The 23,039-nt window shown below is 46.6% G+C and overlaps 3 protein-coding genes and 1 non-coding gene across 29 annotated transcripts in view; 2 read left to right on the forward strand and 2 right to left on the reverse strand.

The window, feature by feature from the left end:
* The window catches only part of XRCC2 (X-ray repair cross complementing 2), a 171,855-nt gene extending 162,912 nt beyond the window's left edge, over nt 1-8,943 (forward strand). For both annotated transcript variants that reach the window (XR_004975231.1, XR_004975232.1), the window contains 2 exons: nt 3,744-3,948; nt 7,470-8,943. The gene's annotated coding sequence lies outside the window, so the exon portion shown is untranslated. The remainder of the gene's footprint in view (nt 1-3,743; nt 3,949-7,469) is intronic.
* On the reverse strand, nt 1,346-3,746 carry CCT8L2 (chaperonin containing TCP1 subunit 8 like 2). Its single transcript, XM_036356094.1, has one exon. The coding sequence runs from the start codon at nt 3,171-3,173 to the stop codon at nt 1,527-1,529; it is 1,647 nt and encodes a 548-aa protein (XP_036211987.1). The 5' UTR covers nt 3,174-3,746; the 3' UTR covers nt 1,346-1,526.
* On the reverse strand, nt 6,140-6,207 carry LOC118679471. The gene has a single exon (XR_004975255.1). It is a non-coding gene; the product is annotated as a small nucleolar RNA SNORD95 (small nucleolar RNA).
* Nucleotides 8,944-12,640: 3,697 nt separating the features above from the next.
* KMT2C (lysine methyltransferase 2C) overlaps nt 12,641-23,039 on the forward strand; it is a 262,590-nt gene continuing 252,191 nt past the window's right edge. For 17 of the 25 annotated variants that reach the window (XM_036356199.1, XM_036356203.1, XM_036356202.1 and 14 more), the window contains exon 1: nt 12,644-13,044. In XM_036356199.1, coding sequence (XP_036212092.1) covers nt 12,884-13,044 — 161 coding nt within the window. In that variant the 5' untranslated portion in view covers nt 12,644-12,883. Of the gene's footprint in view, nt 13,045-13,131; nt 14,784-23,039 lie in introns of those variants that run through there. The other 8 variants (XR_004975247.1, XR_004975246.1, XR_004975248.1 and 5 more) reach the window with 4 other exon arrangements.

The following is a 23,039-nucleotide window of genomic DNA, read 5'->3' on the forward strand; positions in this document are numbered from 1 at the left end:
ATGTAGCTGTAAAAAAAAAAAAAAAAAAAGAAGAAGAAGAAGAAGAAGAAGAATCTCTTACCCTTTGAGACAGCATGGAGGGACCTGGAGAGTATCATGCTAAGTGAAATAGGTGAATCAGAGAAAGACAAGTATCACATGATCTCACTCATATAGAATCTAATGAGCAAAATAAACTGATGAACAAAATAGATCCAGAGACATGGAAAAGTAGAAACCATGGGCAAAGAAAGAAAGAAATGGTTGAGAATTATATGATTAGGAATTTGAAATAAACCAGTGGGAAAAAAACAACACACAGAAAATGAAACATGGGAGGGAGGAGAGAAGCAATTATATTTAATGAATTTGTAACAAAAAGTATTGGTGAGGCTGTGGAGAAAAGGCAACCCTGGTGCTATGTCGGTAGGAACGTAAACTGATGCAGCCACTATTGAAAACAGTATGGAGGTTCCTTGGAAATTTGAAAATAGAACTGCCATATGGTCCAGCAATTCCACTTCTGAGTATTTATCTGAAGAAAACTTAATTGCTGTCTCAAAAAGATAATATGCACCCCATGTTCATTGCAGCATTATTTACACAGCCAAGACATGGAAACAACCTAAGTGTCCAAGTACAAAGGGATAAAGAGTACAACCCTGGTTGGGTAGCTCAGTTGGTTGGAGCATTGTCCCTATGTGCCAAGGTTGTGGGTTCAATCCCAGGTCCTGGCACATACAGGAATCAGCCAATGAATGCATATATAAGTGGAACAATAAATCCATGTTTCTCTCTTCCTTTCTCTAAAATCAGTTTTTTAAAAAAAACCAGGCTGGTGTTGCTCAGTGGTTGGGTGTTGACCCACAAACCAGGAGGTTAAGGTTCAATTCTTAGGGCACATGACCAAGTTTCGAGCTCCATCCCCAGTAGGGCGTGTGCAGGAAGCAGCCAATCAATGATTCTCTCTCATCATTGATGTTTCTCTCTCTCTCTTGCTCTCCATTCCTCTCTAAAATCAATAAACTTATTTTTGAAAAAAGATGTGGTACATGTATACAATGGAACATTATTCAGCCATAAAAAGAAGGGAATTCTGTCATTTGCAACAACATGAATTAATCTTGAGAGCATTATGCTAAGTGAAATAAGTCAGAGAAAGACATACTATATGATCTGCTTATATGTGGAATCTAGAAAAATGAAGAAACACAAACGCATAGATACAGACAACAGATTAGTGGTACTAGAGGTGGAGATGGGGGTGGGCAGGGTGGAGATAGTGGGTGAAATGGGTGAAAGGTAGTCAAAAAGTACAAATGGCCAAACTTCCAGTTATAAGAAAAAATAGTCCTGAGACAATGGGGATGGTAGTCTACAATACTGTATTGTATATTTGGAGTTTGCTAAGAAAGTAGATCTTAAAAGTTCTCATCACAAGAAACCAGTGGACGGTGAGCAGAGCCTCTCAGAAATCCGTCAGCATCTCTCATTTCCAATCTCCACTGTGGCCTTCTTCCTCTCCTCCCGCATGAGGAAGGGGGATCTTAGCGTGTGATGGGTGCGGGTGTCTTGGGAGAAGACGGGTGCTCCTGGGCCTTCGTGGGGCAGGGACCCGGGTCCTGCTGGAGCGGGGGACTCGTCTTGGCCACCACGATTTCGTCCACAGTGGCCAGCTGCAGCACGATGTCCACCACGGCCCGCAGCGCTTGGGCCTTGGCCGCCAGGGTGTCCCACACCTCTTCCTGGGCCACGTTGATGATCCCCTCGACCCCCACTCCTATCAGGAAGTGCCCTTGCTGGTGCGCGGCCGTCATGTCTGCCATCACCTGGGAGACGACGAGGCCCGCGTTCTCCGCCAGGGTGGCGGGGAGAGACCGCAGGGCCTGGGCAAACGCCAGGAGCGCGGGCCCGCTGGGCCCTTCCAACGCGGCGCCTTTATCCGCGAGGATTTTCGCCAGAGCCATCTCGGTGGCCCCGGCGCCCGGGAGCAGCCGGGGGTCCTGGCACAGCTGCGCGAAGGCGTCGATGCCGTGGTAGACGGCCTGCTCCGCCCCGCGCAGCCCCTCCTTAGTGGCCGCCCTGAGCACCAGGGTGAGGGCGGGGGTGTCGGAGCCCTCCCACTCAAACACCACGGCCGAGCCCTGCCCCAGCTCCTGCGGGTACACGCGCTGGCACTTCCCCAGCTGCAGCGGGGGGAGCAGATAGGGCATCACGGGCGTGCCCAGCACCTCGCTCAGGCACGCCAGCTCGCGCAGGGCCTTCACCTGGATCACCACGATGCCGCTCCGGTCCGCCTGCGCCAGCGCCCGCTCCTCGACGTCCCCCCACACCACCGCCACGTTCACGTTCCCCGTGGCCAGCTGCAGCACCTGCTTCTCCGTCATCTGCTCGTTCCCTATCTGAAAGCGGGCGAGCTCGGCGGGGCTGGAGATGGTGGCAGTGGCGGGCGCATTGGGATGCGCGAGGCCGAAGGAGCAGGCGAAGAGCGCCACCCGGGCGCCGCCCACCACGGCGGTCACCTTCCCGCAGGACTTGCCGGGCACGGCCAGCCCGGGCAGCAGGCACGAGCGGTCCAGCTGCCCGCCCCGCAGCGCGCACACGCCCAGGCGCTCGGGGCGGAAGGTGCCGTCCTGCTCCTGGGCCTCCCAGCACGCCTGCGCCACCAGCCTGGTCAGGAACTCCGCGTGGGACAGCGTGTGCGTGTTCATCGCCGTGTGCAGGACCCAGAACGGGTCCTCCAGGGGCCCCAGCGAGCGCACGGCCAGCGAGGGCAGCAGCTCCAGCGTCTCGGCGGTGGCCGCGGCGTAGGCCTCGCGGAGCTGGGCGCGGGGCAGGCCGGCCCGCAGCAGGAGCTCGGCCTCGGCCAGCAGGGCCTCGGCCAGCAGCACCACGAAGGCCGCGCCGTCGCCGCTGTGCTGGGCGTGGCTGAGCGCCGCGTCCCGCAGGAGCCGGGCGGCGGGGTGCTCCAGCTCCAGGGCCCCCAGGATGGCCGTGGCGTACCCCGTGATCACCGTCTCGCCCTTGGCGGTCACTAGGAGCTTCTGGAGGCCGAGGGGGCCGTAGCACGGCCGGATGATCCCGCCCAAGGCGTGCGCCGCCGCCAGGCTCCGCAGGAGGTGCTGCTCTCCGCCCCCCGGGCCCGGCCACAGCCGCTGGGGCAGCTCCCGCACCGAGGGGACTCCGCCGTCCATGGCCTGCGGAGAGGGGCCCACCCTGCTGCTGGCCTCCCAACGCCGGCCTCTGAAGATCCTCAAGGAATCAGTGGACAAAAGGACGCATCACCCGCTGTCTGGAGACATCAGCCCTCCAGGCGCAGGGCCGGTGACCTGCTGAGAGCGCCAGCCTGAAACCACCCCAAACGGATCTGTCAGGGAACCGGCTCTTGGGGCCTCTGAGGGTGGGAAGCTGAAAGGGATCCTCTCTTGATGACCTCACAGAGTGGCACGTGGAACCCGGAGCGGGGAATGAGGTCACAGGATGGTCGGAGTCTGTAGGGGCTGGGGGCAGGCAGAAGTCAGGCCTGGTGGTTCGGTGATGAGGGCCAGGCCTATGCGCCAGGCCCCAGTTTCATTTAAACTTTGGAGACGAAGAGGAAGGAGTCAGGTGAAAATACCGACCCACTGCTTTAGCCGTGGCCCCCGCTGTGCTGTCTGACGCCAGCCAGGCTGTTCCCTGTCTGCCTTGGCCGCCTTGGCCGCCTTCTCCGTCCGTGCTATTCATCGGGGGGCCTTCGGGCGTCTGTTGGTCTGTTTATCTTTCAGGTTGCAGGTGTGTGAGGCCACAGAGTGTGACAACTCCTCCCAGTGACAGTGAGGTCACTGATCTGGCAGAGACAGGACAAGGCGAGGGAGGGAAAGAAGCGGACAGCCTAGACAGAAAGGACCCAGAGGAGTGAAAGTGGTGACGAAGGTAGAAAACCCGTGTCTGAAGTTGGGGCCCTCCCACATCACCCTCCACCCTTAGAAGGTAAGTTTCTTTCCCATCCTCGCTCCCTCCTTTCCTCGTGTAGAGCCTGTTGGAGTAAATGATTGCTTCTTTTTCGGTTTAACAAATATTTATTGAGCACCCACAATGTACAGTGTAAGGAGTACAGAGATGACAGGAATATAGAGCCTCTCGCGGGAGAGAGATTTCTCCAAAGGAACACAACTTCCCACACAACTTCCCATAGGTGCTAGGCAGGGCACCAGCTGGTGGACATGAATGTGTCTATTTATTTCATCTAGAGCAGCGGTTCTCAACCCCCCTTTGGGGGGTCGAACGACCCTTCCACAGGGGTCGCCTAAGACCATTGGAAAACACATATATAATTACATATTGTTTTTGTGATTAATCACTATGCTTTAATTATGTTCAATTTGTAACAATGAAATTGGGGGTCACCACAACATGAGGAACTGTATTAAAGGGTTGCGGCCTCAGGAAGGTTGAGAACCACTGAAGAAGAAGGGAGAAAGAATGAGAGAAACATTGACCTGTTGTTCCACTTATTTATGCATTCATTGGTTGCTTCTTTTTAAAAAATATACTTTTATTGATATCAGAGAGGAAGGGAGCGGGAGAGATGGAAACATCAATGATAAGAGAGACTCATTGATTGGCTTCCTCCTGCACACCCCCTACTGGGGATCAAGTTCGTAACCCAAGCATGTGCCCTTGACTGGAACTGAACCCAGGACCCTTCAGTCCACAGGCCCACGCTCTATCCACTGAGCCAAACCAGCTAGGGCTCATTGGTTGATTCTTGTATGTGCCCTGACTGGGGATCAAGCCCGCAACCTTGGCATATGGGGACGATGTTCCAACCAACTGGGCCACTTGTCCAGGGCGGAATACTGGTATAGCTATTATGATTAGGGGAAAGATGGCCCTGGCCGGTGTTGCTCACTGGTTAGAGCGACCAGCCCTCGCACTGAAGGTTGGATTCTGGGTAAAGAGCATGCACCTGGGTTGCAGGTTCGAACCCAGGCCTCAGTGGGGGCACATGTGGGAGGCAACCAATCGATGGCATATTGATGTTTCTCTTTCTCATCACCAACTCCCCACACCCGCTGCGCCTTTCCACTCTCTCTAAAAAGCAATGGAAACAATATCCTCAGGTGAGGATTAACAACAACAAAAAGGGATTAGGGGAAAGACAGAGCAATACCATTCATTTTCATTTGGAAAAACCTTTTTACTTTGTTTAATGGGGGATGTTCCTGGGGAGGGGGGAATAGAACTCTGAAATGGATAATGACAGTCCCGAGTCATGATGGCATGACAGACGTTGTTTTAATATTTCCACAGACAAGACAGTAGTGAGAAAGAAAAGAAATCACAGTGAAAGTGAAATACAATTAAGGCTAAAGAGGAGATAATTTTGGAGAAAAAAAACTTTTCCCTTAACAACTTGATTGCTTTTATAAAAATTATAGTTATTTATTATAAAAGTTAAAAAGAAAAATACAAAGAAAGTAACTAGGTATGTAAAGTACAGCACAGGGAATATTGTCAATAATCCCATGAGAACTGTGGATGGTGCCAGGTAGGTCCTAGACTTATCGGGGGACCACTTTGTAAATTGTGTCTCACCACAATGCTGTACGCCTGAAACAAATATAAAATAATATTGAATGTCAACTGTAATTGACAAATTTTTTTATTTTTATTTTTATTTTTTAAAATATGTTTTTATTGATTTCACAGAGTGGAAGGGAGAGGGGGAGACAGAGAGAAACATCGATGATGAGAGAGAATCATGGATTGGCTGCCTCTTGCACGCCCCCCACTGGAGACCGAGCCCAAAACCCGGGCATGTGCCCTGACCGGGAATCGAACCGTGACCTCCTGGTTCCTAGGTCGATGCTCAACCACTGAGCCATGCTGGCCGGGCGACAAATTTTTTTAAAAAGAAGGAAGAAAAAGAATGTTATTTGGAATCTCAGCCCAGAGATAATCCTTGTTTATATTTCGATGAATGTGATTACTTTAAACATACATATACACAGAAAGTTGTGGACTGACACAGTTTGACAGAAGTGGGTTGTATGACACATATTGTATGTGCTGCTCTGTAGTCATTCTCCCCTCGGCATTATCTTGGCTGAGAGAGATGTTTCTAAGTAGGTGTTATGCTGTCTGCAGACTATGGACACCCCTTTTTAAGCAGCAGCAGCAGCTCAGGAGCAGCCTCTGGTTTCCAGGACGGGCACTGAGATGGCATGTTGGTGTCACCACTGCCCTATGGACAACTCTTTTGACAACTCGTTGATTTTGGAGACTCCATGAGAAACAGGCATGATCCTCTCCACCCAGGTTTCTGAAAGCCAGCAACACTGGGCACAGTGTCACCTAAGAAATGTTGCTTATAGGCGGCAAAGATGACTTGCCAGTTTCTTTATAGAAATGTACATTGTGACAACCAACGTAAAATGTAGCAAGGTGTGCACATATACATTGTTTATAAAGATACAGTTTCTTCTTAAAAAGTAAACACTCCTGTAAAAGATTCTTAGATCTTTTTCTTAAGCATGTTTTCCCATTTCTTTCACTTATTACACAATTATTTATTGAGCTGCTGCTGAATAATATGTATAAAAGGTGAATAAGACAGACAGCTGTGGCTGTCTCCACTGGGCTTAGAGTGGGCTACAGACAGCTAATTCAAACTCATTACAGGCCCGGGGGGGAGCCTTGATGAGGTAAAGCTCAGGTGTTATAGAAACATGGGGGAGGGGAACACATAACCATCCCCATGGGAAGAACGGTGGTCTGGAATGGAAGTGAAGTCTAAAGTATGAGCTGAAGGAAAGGAAAATAAAAGAAATGGGGATTGGGACAAGCTGGTAAAGGGTGTTGTCCACCAAAAGTAGTCCTGAAGGCTGCAGCTCCTGGTGAGGAGGAAGGGAAGGGGCTAGCACAGTGGTTCTCAACCTTCCCAATGCCGAAACCCTTTAATACAGTTCCTCATGTTGTGGTGACCCCCAACCATAAAATTATTTTTGTTGCTACTTCATAACTGTAATTTTGCTACTGTTATGAATCGTAATGTAAATATCTGATATGCAGGATGTATTTTCATTGTTACAAATTGAACATAATTAAAGCATAGTGATTAATCACAAAACAATATGTAATTATATGTGTTTCCGATGGTCTTAGGTGACCCCTGTGAAAGGGTCGTTCGATCCCCAAAGGGGTCGCGACCCACAGGTTGAGAACCGCTGGGCTAGAAGGAGGTGACTGGAGGGTGGCAGGGGCTCCAGAGAGCCATGCCAAGGAATTTAGATTTCATCCTGAAGGGTGATCGATGGACTGTGAGTTCCATTTCCATTGGACAAGTGTATCATTTTCTGGTGTGAAATCCTCACCTGTTTGAGTACACAGGACAGGGGAAAGTGACCATTTGATCGCTGTCTCTGACCCTTAAGGACGGCCAGTCTCATAAAACAGGCCTCAAACTATACATTCTACACTCATTTTTTTTTTTACTTATCTTTACACAGATCAAACCAGCCAAGGAACTACTAAATCTTGATTTTACTTTTTACTATGTGGACACAGCCATTGTTAAATTCACTTTGATTTTATTTAACCTTCAGATCAATTGGATGTAAAATAAATGTTAAGTACATTTTTGTGTGTGCCAAGAAGAGTTTGCATGCAGTTAACCCATTCCATACAATTGTCTGACAGTATACACCTTGATCTACTAAGATGGGTAGGCATCAATGTAGGCTGTTCGGTAGTTATATCCTTACCAGAACCTGAGATGTGACCTTACTTAGAAACAAAACTGTGGCAGATATGATGAATTAAGACGAGGTTATACTGGAGTAGGGTGGATCCTGAATGTAATATGACTGGGATCCTTACAAGAACAGAAGACACACACGCAACATGGCCACGTGGCGATGGAGGCCGAGATTGGGGTGATGCCCCTGCGAGCCAAGAATGCCACGGACTGTGGGCAGCCACCAGAAGCCGGGAGGAAGACGTGGAACAGATTCTCCCTCAGAGCGTCCGGAAGAAACCAGCCCTGCCAACACCTTGATTTTGGACTTCTAGTTACCAAAACCGGAAGAGAGTAAACTTCTGCTGTTAAAAGCTGCCCAGTTTGTGGTTGTTTGGTGCAGCATCCCCAGGAATCTATACGGTGGTCTTGCATGTCAATAAAGGAGAGGAACCTAAGAAAGTGTGTGTGTGTGTGCGTGTGTGCGTGTGTGCGTGTGTGCGTGTGTGCGTGTGTGTGCGTGTGTGTGTGTGTGCGTGTGTGTGTGTGTGTGTGCGTGTGTGCGTGTGTGTGTGTGTGTGTGTGTGTGTGAGAGAGAGAGAGAGAGCGCGCGCGCATTTCTAGGAGTCTGTGACACTTGCTGGCAGAATGTTTTCTAGGCCACCTCTTGTGAATAGACACACTGTCTGCTGACTTGTCCCATTCCTGCCCTTCCCCTCAAACGCCTATGGTCATGCACACAATGGATATCAATATTTAATCTTTCTGTTTGCATGTTTTTCCATGTTTATTTTTCAGTTGCCTGCTCCTCCCTCTTTTATTTTGTTAAGAAGTGCCAGGCTTAGAGTGTTCACCCCCAGAGGGCAAGATTCTTATCTTTTTAAAATGTGCTCAGAAGGCCTACTGACTCATACCCCAGACTCTTCTACACATATTATTGTTATTTTTAATTTATTTTAGAAAGAGGAAAGGGGAGAGATAGAGAAACATCAATGTGAGAGAGAGGCATTGATGGTTGCCTCCCATACACGCCCCGTACGGGAAGATGCTCCAACCAACGAGGCCACACGGGTCAGGGCCACAAATTATTTTTGAAGGTGATTGTTTTGGTTGTGTCTTCTAAGTTTTTCCCTTTAACTTTTCTATCATACTGGTACATGGTCTGCATTACTGAAATAACTTATGCAAAGTAATATGAATTTTAAAAGCTAAAAATGCACCACAGAATAAATATGAGTGAATTTTAAGTGATTGAAGTTATTTTTAAAACATTTTTTTCTGCTGAGAAATAAAGGAGAAAACAATGATAGCCATTCATGCAGCTTTTTAAAGTGTAAATTTGATAGTAAAAATATGAACTCAAAATGGTATAATTTAGGATTTAAGTTTTCAGTGGTCTTTCCCCAACTGTAAAAGTTTGGTTCCTAAAAAACTCTGAGGAATAAGGGAAAACACAAAGAGAGGAACAACAATCATCAGTGAGTCTATAGGAGATCTTATCAGTATTTTTACATTCTCGCCCTGGCTGGTGTGGCTCAGTTGGTTGGAGAGTCATCCCTTGCAAGGAAAGATTGCTGGTTTGATTCCTGGTCAGGGCACATACCTAGGTTTTGGGTTCAGGTTTGATCCCTGGTGGGGGTGTGTACAGGAGGCAACCAATCGATGTTTCTCTCATCAAAGTCTGTCTCTCTCTAAAAAAAAGTAACCATATCCTCTGGTGAGGAGATATATTTTACATTCATTAAAAGTGATAAAGACAACTCTGAATAAAGACCATGTCAATGATACTTATAGGCCTTCAAATAGTGAGAATGGGTACTGTACTATGACTTTTTATTCACTACCACTTGTTTGCTAGACTCTGAGAATCTCATTTGCTTACAGTTCATGAGGTTTTTTTGTTGTTGCAGATAAAAAACGCTTCCTCTACCTACATTTTAAATATTTAATATATATTTCTGATTATACTACCTGTGCTTAGAAAGATTATATTATTATAGAGAAAGGTAATATAGAAAGTAAAAGTTCCCATAATCCAACCTCCTGAGATGATTGCAGTTTGGTACATACCTACCATATTGGGAAAAATGCCTATTTAACGCTTACTGGATAGAAAGTAGACTTTCCTTTTTTATTTTTCCCCCCCAGATGCTCCTGCCTTTCTAACTTTATAATTTGGAGGCACCTCAGCTACCTGCCTTCTGGATTTGTGGTCTCAGAGCTGTGTAATTTGGATAATGGAGATAGAAAAACCTTTGAAAAGCTTTGTTGAACAATTATTTCTTGAATACTTCATCTGCATCCTGAGTTATATTTTATTTGTTCTGCCTGTGGTAACTTCATGGGGACAAGCCTACTAGCCTTTTTAAAACAGATCCCAGCGACTTGGCTGCTCACACTACCCAAAGGAATAGAGAGGGAAGGCTGGGCTTACTCATCATCACCGTCTTTTATCTGTCCAGAAGCACCACTGCACAAACCTCTACCCTTCCATTCGTTCCGCCCACTTTCTGTCCGTAGTCCTTACTTGTTTCCTTTTATTTATTTTTTAAGGGTCTTGAAATATACCTTTTAAATATTTTTTAAAAAATATTTTTATTGATTTCAGAGAGGAAGGGAGAGACAGAGAGAAAAATAGAAATATGAGTGATGAGAGGGAATCATTGATCAACTGGCTCCTGCACATCCCTCACTGGGGACTGAGCCTGTAACCTGGGCATGTGCCATGACTGGAATCGAACTGTGACCTCCTGGTTCATAGGTCAATGCTCAACCACTGAGCCATGTTGGCTGGGCAATACCTTTTTTTAAAATATATTGATTTGAGAGAGAGAGAGAGAGAAACATTGATTGGTTGTTCCATTTATTTATGCATTCATTGGTAGATTCCAGCATGTGCCCTGACTGGGGATGGAAGCCGCAGCCTTGGCTTATTGGGAGGATGCTCTAACCACTGAACAACCCGGCCAGGGTCCTTGTCATTTCCTTTTAAAACGCCTTTCCAGCAGGAGTGACTTGCAATTTGCACACACTGACACTTAAATTCCCCCAAGTGTTGAAGAAGTGAACTTAATTATCCAGATACATAATTTTGTGCACATTTGAAAATGGCTGTTCTAATTCCAGCATTGAACCCAGATAAACATTTGGATCAATAATCCAATTTTTCAAAGTTTAAAGTGCCAAGTGTAGAAAATAAGAAAATGGGTAATAATAAACTTTGAATATGCCACTTCATACATTTATCATTTGTCACAGATATGTTGTATTTCTATGCATAATAGACACCTTTAATTTATAGTTTGCATTTACCAAGCCAGCTTCTCCCCAAGCTCAAAATTCCCTTGGCTGTAAATTTAGTCAACTTGGAAAAGCCAGTTGGGAATAAGCCCTGAAGGAATTCAAATGACTATCTTATTAGAGTCATCATTTCAAAAAATGATGCTTTTAGTCAGAATACACTCTGGAAATCAAATTGTGTATTTTGCTCAACTAGGAAACACAGTTTAAAGTTTATATTCTGGCTATTGGGAGGAAGGGAAGGTGAATAACATAGCTGGAAAGACCAGCATATTATTTTTACCCTCTACTAAAACTGTGTTGTGAAGATGAAAAGAAATAATAGGAAGTGCCCAGTGTGTCCAGCCTAGAGTATATGCTTATTAAATGAGTTTATCCTATTTTGCAGATGGTTTGATAGGACTTAATATTTTCCCCCAAATCAATGATGTTTTCAACTCCCGTACTAATCTGGACGGAAATCACATAGTCCAGTTGCCTCCCTGTTCAGACAAGAAGCCCAGAATCACACATCTGTAGCCAGCCTCCTTCCAGAGACTGCACATTTCAGACCTCTGGTTCTAGCCCCATTTTCCTTTGGCCATTGTTACTCATGACAAGAGTTGCTTAGAAGTACTTGGTATTTTTTTGTCTATCACAACACACTGAACATTGAAGTCAAGTTGCTGGTTTGTATGGGCTTATACCTCCCAGCATTTTAGTCCACATGCCTCCGTTATTCTTGTGTGCCAGCTGTACCAGCCCTTTCTGGATCATTTTATTAAAATGACGTTGTAATAAAACTATCCGCGGAACAGGATTATTGCGAAGCTGCAGCGCATTTCTCCTCCGCAGACACGCGTTTCAACAGGAGAACCCGGCCGGGGCCGGCGGAGCCTGTCCAGCTCCGGGCGCGCGCAGCAGCAGCCTCCTCCTCCCCCCGCGGCCGCCGCGCACACCCGAACCCGGATCCCGGATTTTCGGCTCCGCAGCTTGGCGCCCTCCCGAGCCGGAGCCGGAGCCGGAGCCCCGGCGTCAGAGGAGGAGGCAGCGGGGGCGGGGGAGGGGCAGTGAGGTCAGCGGCGGCGGCGCGGCCGCGGGCGGCGCATGCGCGGAGCCAGCCCCGTGAGTGGCAGCGGCGGCGCGCGGGGGGCGGTGGGCCTGGCGGGTGGGGGCGGGGGGAGGGGAGGCAGGGGGCCCTCGCGGCGGCCGTGTGTGGGCGAGACGACGGCGCGGGTGCGAGGGCTGTGGGGCCGGGCGCCCGAGCGACACCGGCGCGGCCCTCGCGCTACGGCCACGGTGTGTGGTGCACGCACACCCGCAAACTTCCTCCTCCCCTGCCCGGGAGGCGGGCGCTGAGGGCCGGCGCCGGCGCGGCCCGGAACCCACAACAACAACTGGAGCAGCTGTCAAAACTTCGCCGCCGCCGCCCGGCCTGACGCGGCCCGCGCGGGGGAGGGGCAGCGGCGGGCGCGACCCCCGCCCGCGTCTCCTCCCCGTGGCGGCCGCCTGGGGGCGGGGCGCGGGCGGAGATCCCGGCCGCCGCCCCTCACCCTCCGCTTCCCCGCGGCGCCCGCACCCGGCCCCCGCCCGCGCCACGCCCGCCGCCCGCACCTCCCCGCCCGCGGCCCCTCCCTCGCGCCGAGCGCCCCGCCCGCCGCCCCCCGCCCGGCCCCTGCGCGCTGAGGTGCGCGCGCCCGCGCCGATGTGTGTGTGAGTGCGTGTCCTGCTCGCTCCATGCTGCCGCCGCTCCCGGTACCTGCTGCTGCTCCCGGGGCTGCGGGAAATGCGAGAGGCTGAGCCGGGGAGGAGGAACCCGAGCGGTGGCGGCGGCGGCCGCGGCGGCGGCGGCGGGAGGAGCCCCCCAGGAGGAGGACCGGAATCCATGTGTCTTTCCTGGTGACTAGGATGTCGTCGGAGGAGGACAAGGGCGCGGAGCAGCCGCAGCCGCCGCCACCACCCCCCGAGGAGCCCGGAGCCCCGGCCCCGAGCCCCGCAGCCGCAGACAAAAGACCTCGGGGCCGGCCTCGCAAAGATGGCGCTTCCCCTTTCCAGAGAGCCAGAAAGAAGTAAGTTGAGTGCGAGCCTCCAGGCCGGGAGCCAGCCGCGGCGCCGGGCCGGAGCTGTCACCGCGCGCCCGGCCCGCCGCCCCCGCGCCCGCCGCCCCCGCCGGGTGGGGGTGGGGGTGGGACCGCCGCGCGTCCCCGACCCGGCGCCCTGCCCCGCGCCCCTCGCCGCGCGCGGGCCTCCCGCGGGCGCCCCGCACCTCCCGCCCCGCCGGGCGCCGCCGCCGCCGCCGCCGCACTTTACTTTTTAGTTGTCCCGGCGCCGGGCTTGCCGGAGCCTCTCTCGGGCGACCTGTCTCGCGGACGCCGCCTGGCCTCGCCGGTCCTTTAAAAAACAAACACGGCGCACACCTGGCGGAGCCGGGCGAGTTTATTGTCAACTACAAAGCGGCGCCCCGGGACGCCGGCCGAGCTGTCAAACGCCGCGGCCAGGTGGTCCCCCGGCGGGGGGCGGGGAGGGGAGCGGCGAGCGCCGACGCGCCGAGTGCGGCTCTTCTTTGTCGCCTTGAACTTTCCTGCTCCCGAACCTGCGCGTTCCTTCTTCACCGTCTACTCGGTCGACTAGGAAGTCCCTTGACTTTTCCCTCCCCTCCCCCACCCGAGCCACACCGCCCAGCGCCCGAACGCACCGCTCCCGCGCGGTCGCCCCGCCGAGGCCGGGCGTGCAGGAAGTTTGGGAAACGCAGGCCGGCGGTGCCGAGCACGTCTGCTCTCGGGACGGCGGTGAAGCGCCGCCGAACTTCCGTGCAAGTGCTAGGGTCGGGGACAGCCCTCGTGGGCTTTCGTGCGCGCACCGGCACTGCTCACTCCATTGCTCGCGGTGGCTGTGCGGCCACTTTGCCTGGAAATTAAGACGCCCGTTTTGGTGCCAGGGAGTCGTGCAGTCCTGGTGACTCCTGCGGGTGCCCTGGAAGGTCTTTGACGGCCCCGAAGTTGCAGAACGATGTGCGTCGCTTACTCATGTCATTGCACGATGGCTTACCCAACTGTTGGCAGTGGAAGGGTGCACGGGATGGAGGACAGCTGCGCATTTATGGACACCCTTATTTTGGTGGTGGTTCCGGCGAATTCATTTAGTAATGTTGTTGCGTTTGCTGATACATAGTTAAAACAGTAGGGTAAGTGAGGCAGAGCAGAGCTGGGTATAGGAAGCTCAGGAAGCTCTCGACTGGAGTGCTTTTCCCCCTCTGCTTTCCTTTGACTATGAAAACGACTTAGGGCCTTCATCTTGCCTCCATATTTTAATTGCCAGCTCTTACAGAGCTGTGGCAGATCGTCTGGGAACTGAGTACAAGATGTACATATTATTGCATTAGCTTCTTTGTGATACAAAGTTAGGGTTTGGTATGCCATTTGCATTGTAATGTCTGGTATAAAATCCTATTATTATTATTCCTGTATTAATTGAAATTTGGAGAAGGAAGAGAGTTTTGAATAACGTTAAACTTTTTTGTTACTTTTCATATCCTTTAGAGCAACACATATCAAGTCATATTAGGGTTTTAATTTGATTGTTTCCCATTTTGTTATTTGGAAAGCACTTCTTTCAGAACATTAATTTGGGATTATATGTTTTATATTTGTTTTTCAGTTCTTACTCTAGAAAGAGTACACCTATCTGTTGTCAAGCCCCTCTCCCATACACATGGCAAGTGTGTGCGGGCACACGCACTTCCCCTGAGATGGAAATGAGCTCACTTTTAGTGCAACTTCCAGTGCACCAGAAGGAAGGCTGATTTGGGGTATTACAACTTTATTATTTTAATTTCTACAGAATATACCCATCTAACCGCATGGAGAATGTTTAGAACAATTCTAAGTCTCAAGAGAGTTTTCTCTTTTAGATTTGAAAACGGGTACAGCATTCCTTATAGGAAATTAAGTCTAGTGGTAACTTTGATGGTTCCAAAGTTTGTAGTGAATTCTTTAAAATTAGGACCTTTTGAAGAGGATAGAATCTCCAGTTGTTTTAAAGAAACATATAAATGGAAACCAATGAGTGAAATGAAAGCAAAGAGAAGGGTTTTCAGTTGGTTACACAGTATTAGGATATGTACTTGCAGAACAGACCCTGTATTTAATTGGGTATTGAAGACCCTGAAAGTGAAACTGATAATGTAGCAAATGTAAATTGGGTTTGTAAATGCTAAAAGTATTTGCAAATTAATTATGTAAGAAATGAAAATTAATATTCTTTGTGAAATGCGCTGGCGAGAAAGGTTTTTAAATTGTCAGGGTTATTTAGATAGTCACTAAGTGGGTTGTTTTCTGCAGAAGATGGATGCATTATGGCACATTAAAAATTTTATCTTTATTGTTGAAAGTGTTACAAATGTCCCCCTCGCCCCCGCCCCATTAGCCCCCTCCACTCCCCCCTTCCCTCTCCCAGGCATCATGACAATTTTTAAACAATGGATTTGTGTATTTGTCTTTGGATTAGAAAAAGTACTGCTAATTATACTTTTCTTTGAGTTTGAATTTTTAAAAATTAGGTAAACAAATTAAACATCTAACTTTATAATAGATAACTTTTTGACAGATATTGCCTCAGGCTTATTTAATATTAGACAATTTAATGTTTTATCAAATTAAAAACACAAGCTATGTAGTTACTGGTTTTACATTATTATTACTTTAAAATTATGTTTACTACTTAAAATCAAGAATTTTGAACTGAAGCTATTAACCTTATAATTTGAAAAGTAGGTATATAAGTAGGAATTTCCTGTAGTACAAAAGTCAAGTGGAACAGTGAACTTTACATTTGTATAAAAGTTCTTCTTAACAGTAAGGGCTATCTAATTATTTGGTTATTTGGAGTAATCTTTATCAGAGGTACAGGTCTTTCTATTGGTGAAGAAGTTTCTGCCACAGAGTAGACAACATTCTAGACGTCTGATTACTTTCCTATTAATGTTAAGGAAACCCTTCTGTAAGTTTTGCTTTTTTTTTTTTCTTTCTCTTCCCTAGAATATATAAGGGAAGCCAAGAAAACATTCTACCATATTTCTTTGTTGTTAACCCTCACCCGAGGATATTTTTCCATTGATTTGTAGGGACAGTGGGAGAGAGAGGGAAAGACAGAAAGAAACATCCATGTGAGAGAAACACATCAACTGGTTGCCTCCTGCATGAGCCCCACCAGGGCCCGGGCTAGGGAGGAGCCTGCAACCGAGGTACATGCCCTTGACCGAAATCGAACCCGGGACCCTTTGGTCTGCAGGGCGACACTCCTCTACTGAGCCAGACTGGCTAGGGCTCTACCATATTTCTTACCAAGTCAACAAAGTTGACATTAGGGATGTGATGGGTCTTGGGGTGGCACAAAAGCGGCAGGTGGTGGGGATAGGCTTTCTGGGCACCGTCCTTGATCCTCTTTACATAAACTCTTTACACCCTGTACCTACAATAGGTCAGTTACTGCTATTTGAAGGCCACCTGGAAGATTCTTGCTGCAGAAAAATTAGGCACAACTAATGCTGTGATATAGGAGATCAGCAAAATATAGCTGGGCTGCAGGTGATGTAAGGCCCCTCCCCCAACAGGTTTTCTCATTTCTGTAGCTGTGAACCTGAAATAAGTGATTAGAAAAAACTCTGTTGTGCCGGGTTGGTGTGGCTCAGTGGTTGGAACGTCAGTGCAGGATCTGGTTCAGTTCCCTAGTCAGGGAACATGTCTGGGTTGCAGGCTTGATCCCCAATAGGGGCCGTGCAGGAGGCAGCTGGTAGATGAAGTTTCTTTCTCATTAATGTTTTTCTCTATCCCTTTCCCTTCCTCTTTCTTTCAAAATCAATAAAACATATTAAAAAAAACCACTCTGTTGCACCATAATATATGCAGTTTCACAAAACAACAGTTTACAGTTGAGAGGTATTGTTATTTATGCTCTTTGAGATAATACAACTTTGTAGTCTTTATGATAGTAATTCTTTTTATTTTATTTAAAAAAAATTAGATAGATGGACATTTTCAGTAATTACCAACCTCTGGAACTTAATGGGCACTGAAATGTTTTAATTTATTTGAAAAAGCTGGTCCAGGAACGGCATTCTCTCTTATCTGTTAGGTGGTAGTTGTCTAACCTGACCCTGCTCCTATTTGTCTCATTCATGGCACCTCTGGTTTTTGAGAATATGATGTGAGTTTTTCTAGAATCCTCACCTGAGGATATTTTTCCATTGATTTTTAGAGAGAGTGGAGGAGAGAGGGAAAGACAGAAATACCAATGTGAGGGCAACACATTGATTGGTTGTCTCCTGCACGAACCCCGACCCCAGCCCTGGCCCTGGAGGAGCCTGCAACCGAGGTACGTGCCCCTGACTAGAATTGAACCCAGGACTCTTCAGTCCACAGGCCGACGTCCTATCCACTGAGCCAAACCGGCTAGGGCGAGAATACATTGTTTTTAGTCAAACATAGAGTTTTTAGTAAGTATATTGGTGTTTATTACTATGTAAACTTCTATCTCAGTTTCCCATGCCAGATTTGTAGACAGTTTGCACAGTGACAAGGCACACTGCTCCACCCTTACCTTTCCCCTACCTTTTTGCAAAACTGCACCTTATTCCCCAGCCACAATCAGATTTCCTCTGGGCAGATAGTACTTGTCCAACCTTGTGTTCTTTTTTTAAAAAAAAATATATTTCTTTATTGATTTCAGAGAGGAAGGGAGAAGGAGAGAGAGACAGAAACATCAATGATGAGAGAGAATTATCGATGGGCTGCCTCCTGCACGCCCCTCACTGGGGACCAAGCCCGCAACCCAGGCATGTGCCCTTGGCTGGAATCGAATCTGGGACCCCTCAATCCGCAGGCCGATGCTCTATCTACTGAGCCAGGCTGGCCAGGGCCAACCTTGTGTTCTTAAACCACTTACTGTTATGCCTGAGGGGCTTCCAAACTGCAAACTGTCAGTTTTAGTTATAGAGAACCTTGGATGCTCTCTCTCTGTGCTTTTCCTGTTGGGGACATGTGAGATCCCTTGACAGGATTTGCTAGAATTTTTAATCTTTGAGATGTTTGGACTAAACATAGCTGATATAGAATAAACTTTCCGATCACTGTGTGTATGTTCCTTTTTTTCTTTATTGTTTTGGCCCATCTTTTCATGTCAATAAACATTAATTCCTTCTCTCTTAAAAAATTTTCTTCATCATGTTTGTGCTAAAGTGGCTATTTTCAGAACTTCTTGGCAATATAAATTGCAGAAGTTAATGAGTGAAGTAGGGATGATGTCTTCTTTATTTTCTTGTGATGGCCTGCATGCACATAAACATAAGCTTGTGGTTAGTGTAGAATCTACATTGTAGACCAGTGATGGCGAACCTATGACACGCGTGTCAGAGGTGACACGCGAACTCATTTTTTTGGTTGATTTTTCTTTGTTAAATTGCATTTAAATATATAAATAAATATCAAAAATATAAATCTTTGTTTTACTATGGTTGCAAATATCAAAAAATTCGTAGCCCTAGCCGGTTTGGCCCACTGGATAGAGCGTCGGCCTGGGGACTGAAGGGTCCCAGGTTCGATTCCGGTCAAGGGCATGTACCTTGGTTACGGGCACATACCCAGTACCTTGGTTGCAGGCACATCCCCAGTAGGGGGTGTGCAGGAGGCAGCTGATCGATGCTTCTTTCTCATCGATGTTTCTAACTCTCTAGCCCTCTCCCTTCTTCGCTGTAAAAGATCAATAAAATATATATTTTAAAAAAAATTTCTATATGTGACACGGCACCAGAGTTAAGTTAGGGTTTTTCAAAATGCTGACACGCCGAGCTCAAAAGGTTCGCCATCACTGTTATAGACCAATCTTGAATTAGTAATTGGAAGTGTCATTTTCTCTATTTGCAGAATTTGAAGGACTTAAGAACATAAGAGAAGCAGGAATGACACAGCTTTTTTTTTTTTTTTTTTTTTTTGTACTTTTTCTAGAAAAAGCCTCCTGTAAAAGATAGGAAAATTATTTGACTTTGCTTCTGCTGTTAATTTTTGTGGGAGCAGTAACTAGGTATGATGCACAAATGCTGAAATTGTTTAAGAAGTTTCATTCATGTTATTCACAGAGCATGTACGTAATATGCTGGGATGTGGACAATCAACCTGGAGGAAGATTCACTGGGGCCACGAGGGGTCTACAAAGATTTGGAGGAAGCAGTACTTGAATTGGACCTTGAAGGATCAATAGGATTTAGCCTAGTAGAGTGAGAAGAAAGTGAGTGCTGGAGGTGGGTAGCAATGTGATTAAAATTATTGAGGACTGAGGAAAGTGTTAAAGGTGTTTTCTTAGAGTGTGAGTAGAACAAGAGGCTTAATATGGGGTTTAGGGCCAGGCTGTGATGGTCCTTGCATGCCACGCTAATGAGTTTGTGCTTTATAGTCCTGGAGTTATAAACTGTTTACAAGGACCAGGTAGGTAATTTAAATGAGTTGCTTGCTGCTGGTAAGATCCTGAATGACAGCTGACACAGGCCTTTGGGGAAAATGGTGAATGAAAACCTGGGGAGTCCCAGGAGCCCATGGGACTTGCCTACCTGCAACCCATAGACAGTTCTGGCTGATGGTTGCCATGTGAGACTGGGAGACGTTGCTCCCAAATACTCTGGTTTTTATGTGACATCTCTTGATTTTTAAGTATTTTCAGTTAATTAAGATCCACAGCACTATTTGGGACTACACCTTGTGGACTAGGTTTAATCTGTGGCCTGTGGGTGGGCTGCAGGTCTTCAACCACTGCTTTCTGTCCCAACTTATTTTGTAAATTAATGCTTTGAAAGCAGATATTTGCAGTCTTCCTAAGGACAGAATGCTATTAAATTACATTGTATTCATTACTTTATTGAATGAAGGTATCTAATACTTTGTGATTTGATGATAGCTATTTTAGGGAAACCACCCTGATGTTAATATGAGGAGAGGACTTACCTGGAGGCAGAGAGAATAGGCTCTTGCAGTAGTCACAGTGTGAGGTGATCAGGGCAGAGGGTAGACTGTTGATAGTGTGGTTGGAAAGGAAGAGGGATTTCAATCAATGCAGAGGAGGAATTTCGAAGTTCCTGACATAGCTGTCTAGAGGATGGACATACCCGGGAGTACTGGCATGTAGAGTTGGAGTTTAGGAGCTAGATTAGGATAGGCGATTAAAGATGTGATTTATCTGAAATCTGAGAATATGGAGAGTAGAAATAGTAAAAAGATTAAAATACCCTTAGGAGATGAGGGAAAAGGGACCCAGAAAGTCTGTAAAAATGAGAAAGGAAATCAGAATATATTCCCAGTATAAATGGGTAAGTATGCACATATGTACAAAGATGCTCATGGCAGCAGAGAAAAGTAGAAAAATAGTAGAGAAGAATTGGCAACAACAAAATACCCATCAGTGGACAGCCATGTGGTTTTTGACAGGACAGAGGGGTAGAGTAGACTTGTAGGGTACCCAAGTCTATGATAACATTTGTTGACCTGAGGAAACAATTTCCAAGAGTTGCAAAGCAGTAAGTTTAGAACTATTTTTTGTAAAAAGCACCCAAACTATATATTTTGTGCATAGAAAATGATTTGGAAGGATACATAATAAACATGAATACTTCTGGGGAGTATATATTTTCATAAGCACATCGATGCAACTTTTTAAAAAAATACTTTATTCAATTATAAGTACAATCTTAGTGGTTATATTAGTTTCAGATGTATAACATAGTGATTCAACATTTTTATATCTTACACTGTGAATTCTTCTTTTTTTTAAAATCCTCACCCCAGGATATTTTTCCATTGATTTTTAGAGAGTGAAAGAGAGAGGGAAAGACAGGGAGAAATATCAATGTGAGAGAAACACATGGATTGGTTGCCTCCCGCATGAGTCCTGACCAGGGCTCCGGCCAGGGAGGAGCCTGCAACTGAGGTATGTGCCTTTCACGGAATCAAACCTGGGACTCTTCAGTCCACAGGCTGATGCTCTATCCACTCAGCCAAACCAGCTAGGGCTCCATGCAATTTTTAAGCAGCCAATATAGCTCGCCCGGCATGGCTCAGTGGTGGAGCACCGACTTATGAACCAGGAGGTCAGGGTTCAATTTCCGGTCAAGACACATGCCTGGGTTGTGGGCTGGATCCTCAGTAGGGGCATGCAGGAGGCAACCAATCACTGATTTTATTGCATCATTGATGTTTCTATCTCTCTCCCCCCTCCTTCTTTCCTTTCTGAAATCAATAAAAATATAATTAAAAAAAAGCCAATACAGTTGACTTTTGAACAATGTGGGGGTTGGGCACTGATTCCCTGCACAGTAAAAACTCTATGTAATTTAAAATTCTCTATTCATTGATTTAAGAGAGAGAGAGGAAGCGGGGCCGGGGGGGGGGGGGGGGGGGGGGGGGCGGCGGAGAGAAACATCAGTGTGTTGTTCCACTTATTTATGCACGCATTTGCACTCATTGGTTGATTCTTATATGTGCCCTGACTAGGGATCAAACCCACAACATTGGTGTATCAGGATAATTCTCTAACCAACTGAGCTATCCAGAGAGCTATATATATTATACACTGTGTTTCTACAATAAACTAGACAAAAAAATGTTACTAAGAAAATCATAAAGGAGAGAAAATATATTTACAGTATTTATTGAAAAAAATTCAGTAAAAGTGGACCCATGCAGTTCAAACCCATGTTGTTCAAAGGTCAACTGTAATTTAAAACTGTAGTCTTGTTTTACAAATAAGAAAACCAGGTTCTGGGGACATCACCGATTCTTGAGCCAAGATATTCTGAATTCAAATCCTGTATCCACCACTTATTAACTGTGTTTGACTTTGGGAAGTTACTTGACTCTTTGTGCCTTTGTTACCATCTGCAAAGGGCATACGAGTACACCCAATTTTGGATGGTTGTGGATTTATGTATGTGCAGAATTCAGAACAGTGTCTGGCACAAACTACTAGTAAGTGCTATTAAGAGTGCTTTTATATGAATTGGCTATTACTGTTTTTGCCACTGTCATCAATTATCAATCAAGTATTTGTCTGGAATCATAGGGTCTGTTAGTGACAGACATGTGATAAGATACCAAACTCTCTAAAAATGCCATGCCATAAAATAATGTAGTAGTTATTGGGGTTCAGGAGTAAATAAAGATTTCCTTTCTGTGCAGCTGTCCTTAATAAAGAGAAAAAGAAGGTAAAAAACCGAGGTCAGCAGAAATTTCTATAGAATATTTCATATTATGAGTAACACATGAAAAACAACCACAGCAATTCTATAGAAGCTATATGTATGTAATGTTACTACAGAATCATTTCAAAAATTTTCATTACCCAGACTTAATGCTTTCATAGTGATCTTCGATTAGGTCTCTCTAAATGAGACTTACTATAAGGTAGGTTTTTTTTTTTTTTTTTTAAAAAAAACCCAATATATTTTTATTGATTTCAGAGAGGGAGAGAGAGATAGAAACATCATTGATGAAAGAGAATCATTGATTGGCTGCCTCCTGCACGCCCCCCACTGGGGATTGAGCCTGCAACCTGGGCATATGCCCTGACCGGGAATTGAACCTCGACCTCCTGGTTCAAAGGACGCTCAACCACTGAGCCATGCCAGCTGGGCTGTAAGGTGGTTTTAAAATGATTTTTTAAATGTCTTTTATGCTTGGGTCACTTTTAATCCATTTATGCTATCCATTTACATCAGAAGCAACATAGTTGAAGGATCATAGAGAAAATGTATTTTCTCTCCTTTATGATTTTCTTAGTAACATTTTTTTGTCTAGTTTATTGTAGGAACACAGTATATAAATATATATAGCTCTCCAGATAGCTCAGTTGGTTAGAGAATTATCCTGATACACCAATGTTGTGGGTTTGATCCCTAGTCAGGGCACATATAAGAAGTCTGTGTGTTTTGTTCTTACTTCCATCTTAAGTGAAACCTAGCAAAAACTTACTAATTTCCTGATCTTTGGGATTCTGATGACATCATGTACCATTTATTTGGAGTAAG

This window comes from Myotis myotis, unplaced genomic scaffold (assembly GCF_014108235.1).
Source record: "Myotis myotis isolate mMyoMyo1 unplaced genomic scaffold, mMyoMyo1.p scaffold_m19_p_25, whole genome shotgun sequence".
NCBI lineage: Eukaryota > Metazoa > Chordata > Mammalia > Chiroptera > Vespertilionidae > Myotis > Myotis myotis.

Bases quoted from the DNA above. Each gene is read 5' to 3' on its own strand.
- CCT8L2 (XM_036356094.1), bottom strand. From the start codon at position 3,173: ATGGACGGCGGAGTCCCCTCGGTGCGGGAGCTGCCCCAGCGGCTGTGG.